The sequence below is a fragment of the Ursus americanus genome, chromosome X, assembly GCF_024610735.1.
Source record: "Ursus americanus isolate L20-20 chromosome X, mUrsAme1.1.p, whole genome shotgun sequence".
In the NCBI taxonomy this organism is placed as follows: domain Eukaryota; kingdom Metazoa; phylum Chordata; class Mammalia; order Carnivora; family Ursidae; genus Ursus; species Ursus americanus.
In genome coordinates this window covers 65,171,896-65,187,214 of record NC_142164.1, presented here as the reverse complement: position 1 = coordinate 65,187,214, position 15,319 = coordinate 65,171,896, and the positions used below count along the sequence as shown (strand labels likewise).

Genomic DNA, 15,319 nt, shown 5'->3' with positions numbered 1-15,319 from the left:
ACAATTTTAATTCTTTATTTGAAACAAACAATTCCAGAGACAGAAGGTTAGTCGTGACAACAGCTTCTCACTACAACACAAGGGTGGGCATGGCTCACTGAAGGGACAGGCCAGGCGCCTCAGAACAATATATACAATTTAAACAGTGGCTAAACTGGTGACAGTTATAAAAACACAAAAAGGAGGCTGGGGAACAGCAAAGCCAACAGGGAAAAGAACTGGGTACCCCCTTTGCTGGACGCTAATAGATTTCTGGAACTACAAAGGCAAGATGGGGAAGAGAAATGTCGGCAGCGGGGGCGGGACCCCTGCCCACAGCTCCTCACCCATCCTTTGACCACAGATCCCATCCTGCACGACCCAGGGCCCACCCCCCCAGGCTTGGCCTGGCTCTTATGACGGGGGAAGAACAAGAGTGGGGAACCCAGCCCCAGTCCAAGTGAGAAGGTAGTTTTTTGCCTTGGGAAACTCTGTCCATTGAACTAAAGGGAGGCAGTCACAGAAGGGGGCTAAGCGTGTTGACACCATGGCTCATGCCAACCTAAGATGGCAGAGAGAGACAAACACATAAACCAAGGGGATAGGAGTCGGCTCCCCATGCTTAGAGTCATTCTCTGCCTTTGAAAGAAAGCATTTGGAAGTTTTTAAACGCGCAGCACCAGGGGTTGGCGCTTGCAGGGGCAGGGAAGGGGAATACAGTGGCGAGGGGTTTCCAACCACCAGTTATCTCATGGGAGGGGAAGAGCATCTAGGCTCCGTGTTGTAGGTAGACGGACCCCTCATTACTTTCAGATCTTTCCTTTAAGACCCTTTAGCGTGGTACTGTGGAAGAGTGGAGAAGGGAGTGGACACAGGGCAGAGAAGGCAGCTGGGTTTCTTCCCTTGGCCGAACCTAAGAACGGGGAGCTTTACCTATGTGGGATGGGTCGGGAAACCCAAAGCCAACAGGATCACCAGAGCTATGAACACTCCATCCAGAGTCTGGCCCCAGGAGAAGGGGTTTACTCTGAAGCATAAAGAAAGTGGCCTCACTGGGTTTTGCCCATCACTGGGAGCCCAGCCCCTGAGGACAGAGGACTGGGACCCTGGGGTCGTCAAGTGGTAATGGAAGAAGGTAAAAGCCAGGGGTTCCTAGGGAAGGCAGGGGATGGAGGAGGGCAGTCGGGGCCCTTCAGAATGAGTAGCATTGGTTCCCGGGCCAGACACCCTGTGGGATGCGGCCCCAGGACAGATATTGGCGTGAGAGACAGACACGGACAGCACACGGGCTCAGTCCAGGTCTTCCTCCCCAGGACGACCCAGCTCCTCATAAATCTCACGCACGGCCAGGATGCGATTGAGCATACTCTCCAACATGCTGCGGTCCATGGGGATGACGGAATACCAGAGAGGGGACTCCGCGATGCAGGACCGTTCAGGTTGCAGGTAGAAGACATCGTTGCGAGTCCGGAGGCTTTCAGGACTGCCATGGCGGGGAGGGGGTTGGGGGGAGGGGGTGGTAGGACAGAGATCAGTACCAGGGCGAAGTAGACCCCTGGGGTCCCCATGCTAATGTCATTCCTGCAAACCCTCCAACTCACCATTTGGAGAGATAGAACTCATAGAACTTGACCGGGCAGCGGAGGGGATTCATGCGGTTCTCACGCTGCTCTAAGATAGGGGCTTCATCTTCTCTCTTCCGTTTCCCAGGACCCGTGTCTGCAGAGGAGGCAAAGGACCCAGGGTCACTGAAAGCGCAGTGGCGATGAACCACCTCCAAGAGCACGGTCCAGGGCACAGAAGGCCTCGGGACGCCAAACACAGTCTCATAGAGGAATAAAAGCAGAAGAGTCAGTCAGTCTCCCCACACCAAGCAAACGTCCTGTGGCCGGGCGGGGCGGGGGGGTTCTCTGCAGGCCTCCCTGGTTCTCACCACCAAAGCTTCTCTTTATAAAAATCTCCCCCAAATTGATTTCCCAAAGAAGTCACCTCAGAAGTGATGCACACATGCTCACAAAACAGGCCTGACTCTGCAAGGCTGGGCTGGCCTTCCAGGACAGAGAAACAGCCACGGTCCCGGCCCCTGGTACATCAGACCAGGGGGAGGCTTGGGTCCAGAGCAGCGACCTCGGGAACTGCACTCGGATGGGACGGGACTCCAGGGCCAGAATGGAAACCGAGGTGTGGTTTCTGTCATGCCCAATAGCAAAGAGCCAGGGAAAGCCTTTCATTCATGCCGTCAACTCTCCCCCACAGCCACACACACCCAACGGCTTCCTACCTGTCCCCCCCCCCCCCGCCCGCCAAGAAAAGGAGATTGCCTGGAAATGAGCAAAGTCAGGACACAGGCAGGCAAGTGACCGCTCATCAGGGCAAGAGCCACAGGCCCGCGGATAGCGGGGCCGGCTGTTTGCGCCTGCTCTGCAGACACGGCAATGGAAGGGCAGGAAAGCCGAGGAGAGGGCCAAGCCGGCATTGTTGGTGGGGCCCCGAAGGTGCAAGCAGAGAGGGGGAAAGATAAAGGAGCGGGGGCAGCCTCGTACCTCGCCCTTTTCTCTGGCGGACGGGGGCATAATAGCGGATGCTCACCACCTTGGTGGTGCCCCGAGGGGTGGTACACTTGCGCGACTGCCGCACCACGTTGGTGAAGGAGAGCTGCATGTGTTCCTCGGCTGTCTGGAGCCCAAAAAACTTAGTGTTGAAGAACATGAGTGTGTTGAGGAGGACAAAGGGCGAGTAGACCCCCAGCTGCTTACACTCCCAGAGGTGCTCTTCCTCCACCCGGGAGAACACCGTATCTGCAACGGTCAAGGGGGAGAAACCCGTCAGAGGTGAGCGACTGCCCACACCCGACCGCTTCCGATCCCAGATGTCCTGCTCACAAGCACTTCCCACACTGTACCCGTTCACAGAAGATCAAACCCTGATACTCTGCTAGAGTAGATGGTGAAACCGGGTTGTTGTTGTTTTTGTTTTGAGTAGGCTGTGTGCCCAGTGTGGAGCCCAATGCGGGGCTTGACCTCACGACCCTGAGATAAGTCCTGAGCTGAGATTAAGAGTCAGACACTGGTGGGAGGGGGCACCTGGGTGGTTCAGTTGGTTAAGCATCTGCCTTTAGCTCAGGTCATGATCCCAGGGTCCTGGGATCAAGTCCCACATCAGACTCCCTACTCAGCAGAGAGTCTGCTTCTCTCTTTCTCTCTCCCTCTGCCCCTCCCCCCCATTTTCTCTCTTTCTCTCAAATAAATAAATAATTTAAAAAAAGAGTCAGACACTTAACCGACTGAGCCACCCAGGTGCCCCGAACTGGATTTTTTTTATGGTTTCCACCTGCATTTGGAGCTTCTCTCACCAGCCTCAAGCTATAGGCAGGCAGACGTAAACCTTGGGGAGTCCCACAACGTCTTCTTTTCTCTCCTCACTTACCAACCAAACTCAGGCCACCTTTCTCAGACCCAGAGATAGCTCATCAGACTAAGTCAAGTTCAAGGATGGGGGCCTCAGTTCCTCTAGCTCTGAACCCTGAGGCCCCCAGGTCCATAATTCCTGCCCTCCGAGCCTCTGTGAAGAGTGGCAGACCAAAGAGCCCAGGACTCTTGGAACGGTGTACTGAAAGACCGGAGGAAAGGGCAGAGGGATTGCTAAGTCCCTGTCCCTTACTGTTGGGGAGGAGCGTGGGCTGCCAGGTACTCAGAGACTTGTTGAGTTCTTGAACGAAAGTCAGGTAGTAAAGGTCCGTGAAGATGTTCACCATTCGGTTATTTTCCAGCAAGTACTGAGGAAAGAAAACCAAACGCACATAAGAAAGCGAGACTCCAGGTTCCAAAGGAAAGGCACAATGCTGAAGGCCCCAGGCATGGTGACCTTGGCAATGAAGAGGCAGTGGAAAACAGCTGCTGGGTTATGTGACCCAGGGTGCCCTTCCCCAGGGATGCCCAGCACTCTGAGGTGCTGGGGCCTTGCTAGAAGAGGAGGGAGTTTTGGATATGTGTCACAGCTGGCCATTCACCAGCCTGGCCCCCCTCATCACGTAATGCACGGCCGACCTCTCCCAGTGGGAACTTACCATCCCCCCACCACTCAAGGAACCCAGCTCCACCCATCCTTCCCTTCCTAGAATGGGTCTGAGGATTACCGAGCGGACCTGCTCAAGGTAGGAGACAGGGTGAGGAACAGGGAGTGGGACAGGATCATTTCTGGTGGGACCCGGCCTGCTCTGTCGAGAGTGATGGCCAGTGAGCCGGCTGCAAGGGGTACCTGTTGGATGCCAAGACACAGATAGTAGATACTGTCGGGTTCGTATCGTTCACCGTTGGGTCGAGTGATTTCTCTCACAAACTGGGCCAGACCATAGTTGAGTTCGGCAGCGGAGCAGGCCAGAATATCCTCTTTGATGCGCATCGGTTTGGCTACAGTGATATGCAGTAGAGGTGGACGGGATTAAGAACACTCCACACGGAGAATTTCATTTCGCTCCATCGTTAATCCCTTCATCCCTCAGTTGCATCCAGCTCCAGAACAAACCCACCCATTGCAAAAAAAACCAAAAACCAAAAAAAAAAAAAACCCTGAGCCTTGAAACCTAGGCAGCTTCTCCCCTTATTCTACAGCCCCTCCCCATCTTCACAGGACACCCTTCGGTGATCACAGCCTTATCACTCCTAGACACCCTCACCTCCTCAGCTGAATCACAGCCCTGGCCCTCTTCCTTCCTCTCCCTCCCCCACACGCTCTCCTCTCCATAGGGTATCTTCCTCCCCTCCCCCCCAACTTACGGCCAAAACGCAGCTCATCCCCCTTGCTCGTCTCTCCATTGGCATATTTTGACTGCACCCAGCACTTCCAAGCATTGACACCATACGAATAGTTGAGTCCAGTACAGCTAGGCTGGCTGCTCATGGAGTCTCGGGAACAGCTCTCCGAAAGCACCAGCCGCTTTTGACCCTGCAGCGGGAGAGAAAGGAGAGGCGTGGCTGGGGCAAGGCTGGGGGCACCACAGAAGCTAGTCGGCATAGGGTTGACCACCACGGAACCAGGGGACTGACATCAGAACACGGCACGCTTCCAGAGCACAGAGCCCCAGGAACAGCCCTGACGACCTCGTGAACCGGGGAGAGAGAAAGTTCAGCTCCTTCTCGGTACTCACAATGGCAGGGAAAGGAGGGCAGGGAAGTCAAACTAAGGCTGCTGGCTTGGCTATGCGACCCTCCCCGGAGTTCTTTGAGCCCCCTCCCACTTCTGTGGACGCAGCACCCCAGCCCTCACCTTCCTCATGGTGCGGGGAAGGTCTTGTTCAGTAGACACGTCCTCGGGCCCTACTAGGCCGCAATCAAAGAGGAAGTCTACGCTGGGGTTAATGTCCAGAGGATCTGTTAGAGAGGAAAGGAAGAAAAAAATCAAGGTTTTAAGATCGCAACCCGGTAGTCCTCCCACCCTCCCCCTCCTACTCGCCCACGTGCATGGAGATGAGCCTCCTACACAGCTTCACTGTAGGCAAGAGGAGCCAACAAAGCTATGCCAAGAACACACTCAGCGGTACACAGACACCAAGACTCACAACGATGCGAATGTAACACCACTGAACTGCATACTTCAATGCAGGGAAGATGGTAAATCTCAGGTTATGTGTTTTGCCATGATTGGAATCAAAAACAAACAGCAAGACACAAATGTAAAATAGCGCGTGTCCCAGTATCTCTGGCACTAGTCCCTGCATGAGCCCTCTGTCACAGGGTCACAAGGAGCACTGTTTAGGGTCATGCTGAGGTCACGAGGGACACTCCTCGCCTGCTGGCACAAAGGCCCCTGTATTCCCTGGACACACTTTGCATCCTACTCACTCTTGGGGAAGTCGGCCTCCAAATCTTGCCCGGGCTCATCCAGGACATTGGCCATCTTGACGGCCATGGCCAGGACGTCATCTCGAGCTGGCCCGAACAGGTCACAGTCTTCCAGAAGCCCCTCTGCACTCTGGTTGCTCACAAGATCTGGGAGGCAGAGAAGGTGGCTTGGTCACTGCAGCTCCTGACTAGCGCCCTCACGGGCCTTCAGGGGCCAATCCCAACTACTCCCCAGTAATGCTAAGGCACCAAGATCACCACACTCCACCCCCTGAGGCCGAGACAGACGGGTCGCACCCCGTGTCCCTCATCACCGCTGTCCGTGGCATACCACAAAGGTCAGATGAGGCCTTGTCTAACTCCTCAGCCTCTGCAATCATTTCCGCCATAGCCAGGATGTCGGCCTCCAAGGGGTTGGAAGGGATCTTCACTTTCAGCTCCTCGATGGTCTCCACAATCTTGTCTGTGCTCTCCAAGGTGGTGGGCAGGAACATGGGCACAGGCACCTGGAGGCGCAAATCCCAACTAGACACCAAGAAGTGCAGGCGCGAGGAAGAGGGGCGGCGAGTGAGCGCGAGGGGGCGGGCGGGTCTCAGGCCTGAGAGGGCAGGCGAGGCCACGGCGAGCAGGGCAGGGGACTCACCGGGATGGGCATGGAGAAAGGCACCGGGACTTTCTGGCAGTACAGATGCATAGGCACTGGCACAAAGATGGGCACTGGGATGGGCAGCACGATCACCTGTGGCTTCCACTCTTCTGTGGACAAGAAAGGTCTTCTCAGACCCCCGTGAGATTGGTCACATCTGGCCCGGACCGGACGCTTGCTCATCACCCCAGAAGGCTCTGACGCACGCTCAGTGTCACAAACCTGCCCTCGCACCAAAGGCTGACAGACAACTCTATGGTTCCAGGACAACCGTACGTGTGATACCTCAGCCGCCTAAAAAAACCCCTGGTCTGGCTCCCAAGCACTGAGCTGGAGGCCTAGGACCAGGGAACATAGCCCGGGATGTCTAGGTACCCTGGCTCACCTGTTTGACTCCCTTTGGACTTCATCTCCACCTTGCAGGAGACCCCCCGATTCTGCATCAGCGGTTTACACATGGCAGCTTTGTTTTTGCGGGGCGTTGCTGGGGGAGGTGGGGGCGGAGGAGGGGTTGAAGCGGTGGGAGCCGATCGGGTCTTTGCAGGGATCTGCAGAGACAAATGAATGTTAGTGCTGCCAATTTACCAGGCCCCCTTCTGAGGCCATTCACCCCCTTGGCTTCAGCCCTGACCTTGCCCAGATTCCCATTTTCCTCTGGGGTCTTCACTGTATTGCTGTTCTCCACTTTGGTTTGAGACGGTGTCTGGGGCTTTGACTCAGGAGACTGACCTAGAGATCAAAACAAATGAATGCTCTCATCGGAGGAACCTTCTCTCCGTTTTCCTCGTCCCTGTCCTGGGAGAGGTCCATTACGAGGTGCACTAAATGTAAATGGGATATCGCAACTATCCCCTCTTCCACCCCAAGTCTAGTCTTCTCTAGGCCCTAGCGACAGGGGCCAAGAAGATTCTTTGCTCCTGGCTGCCAAGAAGATCAAAGAATAGTTTCCCCAAGAACCCACACTTTGAGACCTTCCGTGCAGATGTCCCTCAGAAGCCTGGGACCCCTGGAGCTGTGAAGAGGCTGAGGTAACATTCTAGAAACAACAGCCTTCAGTCTCACTAAAGGTAGAGCTTATGCTAACACTTTCTTCTCTCAGAAAACTAACCCCAGCCCCCACAGGCCCCGTCCCACCTGGGTAGGTGCCCATTCCCTAAAAACACATCCTCGACAGAGACGTGGGAGACTCGAACTCTGAGAACCTTTAAACAAGGCTCCCCCTGGACAGCACGGTCCAGAAGCTGCAAGGGAACACGGCGCCAGGAGCTCTGGCCAAGGATGAGGGGAAAGCCAGGGCGTGAGAAGAGGGGGGCTGGGCCCAGGGTTAGGAGAGTCTGGGCCAGTTCTAATGGAGCGGCCCCCCCCCCCCCCCGCCCGGGACTCACTGTTCAGGAGGCTCTCGGGCCCACTCTGGGTATCCAGGTTGGGTTGGTTCTGCTGGCTATAAAAGCGCAGCAGACACTGTTGGTTGCAGAAATGACGGATCTGCCCGCGCCAGTGGATGGTCTCCAGCAGCTTCCCCTGGCGCTTACAGGCGTGGCACCGGGCAGCCTGAGGGTGTCGACAGGATGGTCAGCCCCACCTCCCTAAAAAACGTGCTGAGCCCTCTGCCCCTGCGGCGAAGCCCTCCGCGCTGCTCCCCTTGGGAGGCTCGGCCAGGTGGAGCCCCCTCCCTGGAGATCAGCCCCCTCCCCGAGGCTCGTGCAACAGCCACCCCCCCCCCCCCGCCGCACCCCTTACCTTGCAGTACCACAGCAGGTACTTGCTCTTACAGTCCTCGCTGCAGAAGTCCCAGGTGCTGCCGTCCAGCTGCTCGGTGACTCCACGCTGGCAGGTCTGGGAGCAGTAAGTACAAGTGATACAGCACAACCCCAGCTTCTTCGTGAAGTCCTGTTTGTACAGCAGCACACAGCCTGGGAAGAGGGCAAGAGGGAAGAGTCCAGAGACACAGAGATTGCCACGGCCCCCACTCACGGCGAGACCCGACCTTTTCAAGGTGGTCCGAGTAAAAGCTCCAACAGCCTCTGGGGCCTGAAGCCTTCAGATGGACGGATGGAAGGATGGACGGAGGGGAGGGGCCAAAGACCCGCGCCCCACAGGCCGCAGGGCAAGCCCTCCTCCCTTCCCTGCCAGCCCCTCGGCTGTGAGGTTCAGGGCCTTCTGCCCCTTCCCCACCTCCTCACCTTCGCTGCAGAAGCTCTTCTCCACCCCGCTGAATCGGAGCTTCTCGTGCAGGAGCTTCTCCTGCCGGCAGTGCTCACACTGGGACACCACTCCCCGGAGCCGCTTGAAGTCCTCACAGCAGTCCCGGCAGCAGAACTGGAACACCTGGTCCTGAGATGGGGGCACAGGGCAGGAGGACAGAGCTGTGGCTTCCAGATGTACCCGGAGCCAAGTGGAGGCGGCCCCTCAGGCGGTGGATTTCTGTCGGGGTGGTACAGCAGGACGTTGGTGGGGGTGGGGGGTCTTACCTGCCAGTCCAAGACCTCAGGCTTGCCACTGAAGAGGCTGTGGCAGTAGTGACAGCTCAGGTGAATGCCCCCCTCGGGGCTTGTGCGCTGGAGGGAAGGAAGACAAGTAAGGGAGGTGTGTGGCGGCGGTGGTGGGGAGGGCGGGGGGAGTCGGGCTTGTTCTTTGCTCTGCCCGGGCCTACCTACCCCAACTCTCGTACCCTCTCTCTGTCACCACACCCTTCTTTAATCCCTGGTCCAGGGTTTGGAGTACCTGGAACTTGGTCCAGCAGCTGGGGCTGCAGAATTGGTAGACTGTGCGATCAACCTTGTTGTAGTAACAGGGGTCAGAGAGGCTGCGGCGGCAGAAGCTGCAGGGTCGGGGAGGGCCTGGGGCACAGAGAGAAAGGGAGAGGGAAAGCAAGAGACAGAGAGACAGAAAGAGACAGAGAGAGAGACAGAGAGACAGACAGAGGGAGAGAGAGAGAGAGAGAGAGAGAGTACACAGAAGGCGTAAGGCAGTGCAGAGACGGAACAGGAAACCCACGGGAAGATGGGAAGATGTGGCTGGGGCTGAGGTCGGGCGGCAGGGATTACTTTAGAAGAGGGGAGTATGGGAGGTAGAAGGAAGGCCAGCAGGGGTCTCAGAGAAGAGGGCTTTGCACCTACCAGCGAGCCCTGCCTGCTTCACTTTGTAAGAGGTGGTACAGCACAGGGAACAGAACAGGCTGGTCTTGCCATTACGATCCACATGTGATAGCATCTCAAAGTTCTTACACAGGGTCTTGCACCAGACACAGGGGTACACACGTGTGTTTTTCTGTGAGGATGGGGAAGGAGAGGCTGAGGCTGGATTTGTCCCTTCACTTTTATTTGTTAAATTTTTTAAAACATGAAAGATTTCAGGCAATACAAAAAAAGTATAGATGATGATATAACAAAGACCTGTGTATCCACCAGCCAGCTTCAAAAATAAAACATAACAGATACAATTGAAACCCCCTTTATTCGTTTTATTCCTCCCAACCCTCGACCCCGTCAGGCACCTTTATTCGTCACCCGGGAACCGCACCCCCTTCCACAGCCCTCTAACGCACTACTCCCTCGGCCCCACCTTCTTGTATGCCCCCAAGCAGGTTGTGTTGCAGAACCGCTTTTGTTGGCCCTCGTGGAAGAGGAGCTCAGGGCCAGGGCTCCCGGTCTTGGTGTAGATGTAAGCCCCGCACTGGTCACAACAGTTGGTTTTCAGTCCCTTGTTGGCCCGGAATTTGGAGAAGCAAGAATCACTGCAGAGCCGGTGCACCACGCTGCCGTTGCTGACCTCGTGCAGGACCTGCCGTGTACGCACACACACACCCTGAGCCAGGGCCTGGGCACCACCACCCACCCCGGAGCAAGGGCAGCCCGCCCCGCCTCACCCTAGACCTTCACAGCGGACAGTGGGCCCAGGGACCCCCCAACCTGCACATCGGGCTGCCGACTTGATGGTGAGGTCCCGGGAGGCAAGGAAGGCCGGCTGCATACATCCTGGAGAAGCTCTATCCTTGAATACGCTCCCTCACGATGGCTGCCTCTCCTCCCCACTCCCCTCTTCCACAGGGCCTGGCCCCTGCAGCCCCAGGAGTGCAGGGGCAGCTCAGGGCTGGCCAGGCTCTGCCAATCTGGCCCCCCTCGAGCTTCCTCACCTCTCCGGTCTTCTGGCATATGCTGCAGCGAGTGGCATCGGCGGGATCCCCGGACTGGGGGATTGGGCGCTGCTGCTGGGCCTCGTACAGGGAGAGACAGACGGATGTGCAGAACTCATGGAAGGAGCCTCCTGAACCAGTCTGGGCCACAACCGAGTCCTTGGTGTTCCAGATCTCCCTGGAGGGGGAGAACGGGTTTGGATATTCACTTGGCACCACCCTCTCCTTTCACCAGCTCCCACCCCTCTTTGGGGACCAATGACCACGCCCCCCCACTACTCTTACTCTCCTCGGGCCCCCTCCCTCACCTGCCTCACTCCCAGTTCTGCTCCGCTAGGTTCTTGCCAACATAGTCTCTGTCTCAGCCCTTGTTCCCAGCCTGCTCCCTGCCCTCCCCGCACCTGGGGACCACGTACTTCTTGCAGAAGGTACAGGTCTTTTTGCCGGAAGGCTTCTTAGAGAAAGTGGTGAGACAGGATGAAGAGCAGAAGAGCTGAGGCAGCCCCTTGCGCTGGTAGGCAGTCTGCCCCTTCTGCAGTGGTGTCCGGCAATGTGCACAGGTCATCTTGGTGCCTACCGCAGAGCGCCCAGCCCTTTGGGCCACGCTTGAGCGTAGGGACATGCGAGGGGACCGCCGGGGCCGGAATGGCACAAAGTCCTCATCGTTGGGGTCATCTACCATGGCATCAGAATCTTCATCTGACACTGGAACTGAGGAAGTGGGGAGGGGGCAGTGAGCAGAGGCTACAGGACTGGGTCTTTAGCCCTCCTCTGAACTGAGAGTTAGCTCAGCTGGACCCCCAGGGGCTCCCCATCCCCCTAGTTCCTGCCTTTCCACCCCCACCCCCATTACACTGGCATCTTAAGCCACTGGTGTCACTCTCCCTTAAGTCACTCCATAATCTCCAAGGGAGGGCGCGGGAGGGCTCCAAGTGAGAAGACTCAGGACAGGGATGGCACAGCTGAAACAGGAAACTCCATTCTCACTGCTGTTGTTTTCAATTTCCCCTACTGCCCCTGGTTCCCATGCCAACCCACAGCACAGACAGGCATTTTGCACTCTGCGGGGCGCAGCGCTCCGGGAGCCAGGAGATCCAAGGTCCCCCACGTCCCACTCGGTCACACTTCCTCAAGCCCTACTCACTGCTCTCAGTGGAGTCCACAACCTCAGGTTTGGGAGGCTCTACTCTTCTAACACGCTCGCTTCTCTTCTGTACCTTGGAAACATGGGAGGGGAGGAAAGCTGACACCAGGGGCAGGCTAAAGGGCCTGCTGCACTAGTGCAGGGTGGGGGGGCATACAGTGATGGGAGGGGGAAGGGAGAATAGGGACCCTCGGCCCAGCCCTTAGGAGGAGAGAAGAAAAGGAGGCTGGACTTTCTCCTTAAGAAGCAGGAGACACAAGAGCTCCCTCCCTCCTCCTAACTCTCCTCACACACACCCTCCACAGAACAACATCTGGGAGGGAAAATGAAGGGTCTGTCCTTCCCAGAGCTATAGGGGGAACCAGACTCCCTCCGATCCCCTCCCCCCCTCACCCTCTCAGGCGGCTTCTCACTCGCCTTCCCAGTCAGGCCATCTCCTGCAAAGGAAGCAGAAAACAGCCTAAATCTTGAGCTTGCCCTCACCGCCCCCTCCCTGGCCCAACCTCCGCCTCCATTCCTGGGGAAGGACTTACTCAAAACTGAAAGGGAAAACTCAAGTGCCTGTGGCTTCTTGGGGCCCCTCTCAGGGTTACCTCGAGCTCTGCTCTAAGGGGGGGCAGCTATTCTCCTTTTAAAAAAAAATCCTAGCCTTCCCACCAGCCTTCTGTCCCAATCACTGGGAGTTCAGGGAACGCAGGTAACACACGCCTTTCATCAGAAGACCTACAGTTCACTAACAAAACCAAATGCAACCACCCAAAGGTAGCAAGGGGAAAAGGAAGCATTAACATGTGGATAGGTTCCCCTGGACTCAGGTGGTTATATAAGCCCCAAGACCCTGGTCACAACCTGGGAGAGGCAGAACAGGGGAGAAAGGAGAGCCTCTCAAGCCCAGGCTGTCCCTCCCCTATCAGAGACACAATTCCAGGCCCTGCGTATCTACCATTCCTCCGAAATCACTATGCTGTTGGTGGCTCCAGGACCCAGTTATCATTCATCAACCCCAGAAACCCCACTCTCTTCTGGAACAAAACAGCTGGAAAGATCTTAGTGCCAAGAAGCCTGGCGTCCTCTCCAAATTCTGAAGGAAGGACCCTGGCACCAAGAGCCCACTGGGGTAAGAAAAAGGGAACCTCTCCCAACAAATCCACTCTTCCCAACCCACCCCCTGAAACCTTACCCTATTCCTCTCCCGCAGCCACTGAGCTGCCTCCCTACCCCTACTTTCCTTCATCTTCGCCACACCCCCCCAACTCCTCCCTTCCAAACTCCCAACTCCTTCTCTATACATCTCCCTACTCTCATCTCTCCACCCTCCTCCTCCCCCCCCCCCACATCTTCCCCAAACACACAACCACCCCTCCTTACCCCTACCCTCTCGCCATCCTGGATTCTCTAGCTTATTAGGCAACCTACCTGGCAAGGAAGGGTGTGCAGGAGGGCTAGGGCCCCCAGGTTTGGTCTGAGAACTGTTGATTCCATCCCCCAGAGTCTCTCCCACTGAAGGGCTGGGGGGACCATTTGGGCTCTGTGGCTGCCCTTGGGGAAGCTCCTCCTCCTGCCCAGGGGAGCCCCTTCTCCCTGTAGCTATGTTGGTGGTCTCCTCCTCTTCAATATGGGGGGACTGCAGTGTTATCGGTGAATCTGGAGCCAACGGCTCTAGTAGCCCCTCCGGTGAAGAGGGATTTGCCCCAGCCCCTGGCTCAGGAGGTACCACCTCAGGGGTCTGGCCCCCTGGTCCAGGCTCTAGGGTCTGATCGCCTGCATCCCATGCAAGGGTCCCCTCAGGACCATGGTCCACCTCTGGGGGGGAGGGGGCTTTATAGAGCAGCCCCCCCAGCCCCAGCAGCTCAGTGGCTCCATCCAGGACTCCAGGGTCTTTTTCCAGGCCAGCAGGGGTATCAAGCAGGTCCAGGGCTCCTGAGGATGGAGAAGGGCCAGGGGGTGCCCATCCTCGAGTTGGGGCAGTCTGGGATTCCAGTAGGTCCTCTCCAAATTCCATGTCTACTGGAAGGTCTCCAGCCAGGGGCTTCTCTGGCAGGGTCAATGGGTCAAACGGACTGGGGAAATCACTGGGGTCCATGAGGATGACTGGATATGGGCTGTAGATTAGGGGTAGAAGAGGGGGCAGAAGAGGTGGTCTTCGCCAGAATTCCTTCTTATATAGGTTCTGGGACACACCCCATCATCCACTTGGATTTCTCTTGAACAGCCCCCACCACAACCGACAAGCATTTCCACCGGCTTTAGTCCGAATGACCACTCCCCCCCCCCAGTACAGCGCCCCCTGTGGGGAGAGGCGTTCCCCGCCCTGGCCCTGTGCCCACACTCGCCAGGCAGTCCGTCGTTCCACCCTCCCGCCTGCCCCCGCCACCCCACTGCAACTCCCAGTTCCCCTCCCCCCTTACCTTTCACTCCCCCCCAACTCGAGCTGAACGCCCCCTTAGAGTCTCCCAGGGCCGTTGCCACCAAGAGCCTTTCCCACCCCGGCGGTCTCAGTTCCTATCCCCTCCCCTCTCTCCTGGAGCCCCCCAGCTCCCCAGTCTTTACCCACCCTGTCTGGCCCCACCCCCCCTCCCCGCGTTGCAAGGTCCTCCCTCAGCCCTTCCTTCGCCCCCACAAACTGCCCTTCCTAACCCCTCCCCCCAGTTACCTTTCAGGGTCGCCCACTTCCTCAGCCCCGTCCCCCCCTTCCTATTGCTCCCCTAGTCCTCCTTCTCCTGTTGCCCACCCCCCACCTCAGGCATTTACAGGAAGACATTTTGGAGCTACGATCTCTCCTTAGACCCCCCCCCCCCTCCTGGCTACTGCGAGATCCCGCCTGCAGGTTCGGTTCGGCTTGATCAGGCCCGACCCCTACCTGCGGCAGGGTTAGTGTAACGGCTACAAGCCTAGAACTGCAGACAGCGACGGCCCCGCGCTCCTTCTCCACCTCCCTCCCTAGCAGCCGGGACAGGGGTCGCGGCCCCTTTAAATGGCAGCGCCGCTCACAGCGCCCAGCGCTCTGCAGCAGGCGGGCGGGCGGCGCCAGCAACCAACCCCATTGGCTGGCTCGTGGAGGGGGCTCGCGAGACAGCGCCGGCCCCCGGCGCGAGACTCCCAGCCCAGTGGCCGCCTGGAAATTGCGGAGTGGAGCGTAGTCGTTGGAGATGGAGCTTGAGCCCCCGCCCGGGGCCCCGTTAGTTGAGGAGGAAAAGATAGCCTCTGGAGCTTTGAAGCCCGCCCTCGGGAAAGGCGGCACCCCCTCTCCACGGAATGGCCGAGTACACTAACCCACAAAAAATAGATCTACGCACCTGCTTCTCTTACCTGGCTCAAGAGTCTTCTCCCCCTTCCCCCCGCCCCCCGTCACACCCGTGCCCGCCCTACCTCCTGGAGCCCACTCTACCCGTGATCCCCTCCTCTCATTCAAATGGTTCCCGGTCCCCTCCCCCTCCCCGTGTCTCTCTTCGCTTCCCACTCGTGTTCAACCCCCCAGCGTCCGCCCCCCCCCAACAGTCCCTACCTACGCCATGCAGCAGGCGCCTGCCAAGATTACCCTCCCCCAACCCCACCTCTCCGGGGCCCGCCCCCTG

The 15,319-nt window shown here is 57.6% G+C and overlaps 1 protein-coding gene across 3 annotated transcripts; it reads right to left on the bottom strand.

Moving 5' to 3' along the window:
* ZMYM3 (zinc finger MYM-type containing 3) lies at window positions 1-15,299 on the bottom strand. Of its 3 annotated transcripts, none has more exons than XM_087859688.1 (25): window positions 15,250-15,299; window positions 13,161-13,846; window positions 12,138-12,181; window positions 11,745-11,817; window positions 11,017-11,311; window positions 10,601-10,778; window positions 10,030-10,248; window positions 9,585-9,735; window positions 9,190-9,305; window positions 8,937-9,023; window positions 8,649-8,799; window positions 8,206-8,378; window positions 7,851-8,016; window positions 7,097-7,194; window positions 6,851-7,013; window positions 6,463-6,575; window positions 6,151-6,325; window positions 5,820-5,966; window positions 5,245-5,348; window positions 4,755-4,923; window positions 4,237-4,388; window positions 3,640-3,754; window positions 2,523-2,777; window positions 1,581-1,698; window positions 1-1,462 (listed from the first exon to the last, which is right to left on the bottom strand). In XM_087859688.1, the coding sequence occupies exons 2-25, from the start codon at window positions 13,825-13,827 to the stop codon at window positions 1,270-1,272; spliced, it is 4,122 nt and encodes a 1,373-aa protein (XP_087715814.1). In that variant the 5' UTR covers window positions 13,828-13,846; window positions 15,250-15,299; the 3' UTR covers window positions 1-1,269. The 3 variants fall into 3 exon arrangements, with proteins under 3 accessions (XP_087715814.1, XP_087715813.1, XP_045644729.1); XM_087859687.1 differs by lacking the exon at window positions 15,250-15,299 and adding an exon at window positions 14,605-15,069; XM_045788773.2 differs by lacking the exon at window positions 15,250-15,299 and adding an exon at window positions 14,605-15,069 and having other exon boundaries at window positions 11,745-11,811.
* Window positions 15,300-15,319: the final 20 nt, after the last annotated feature.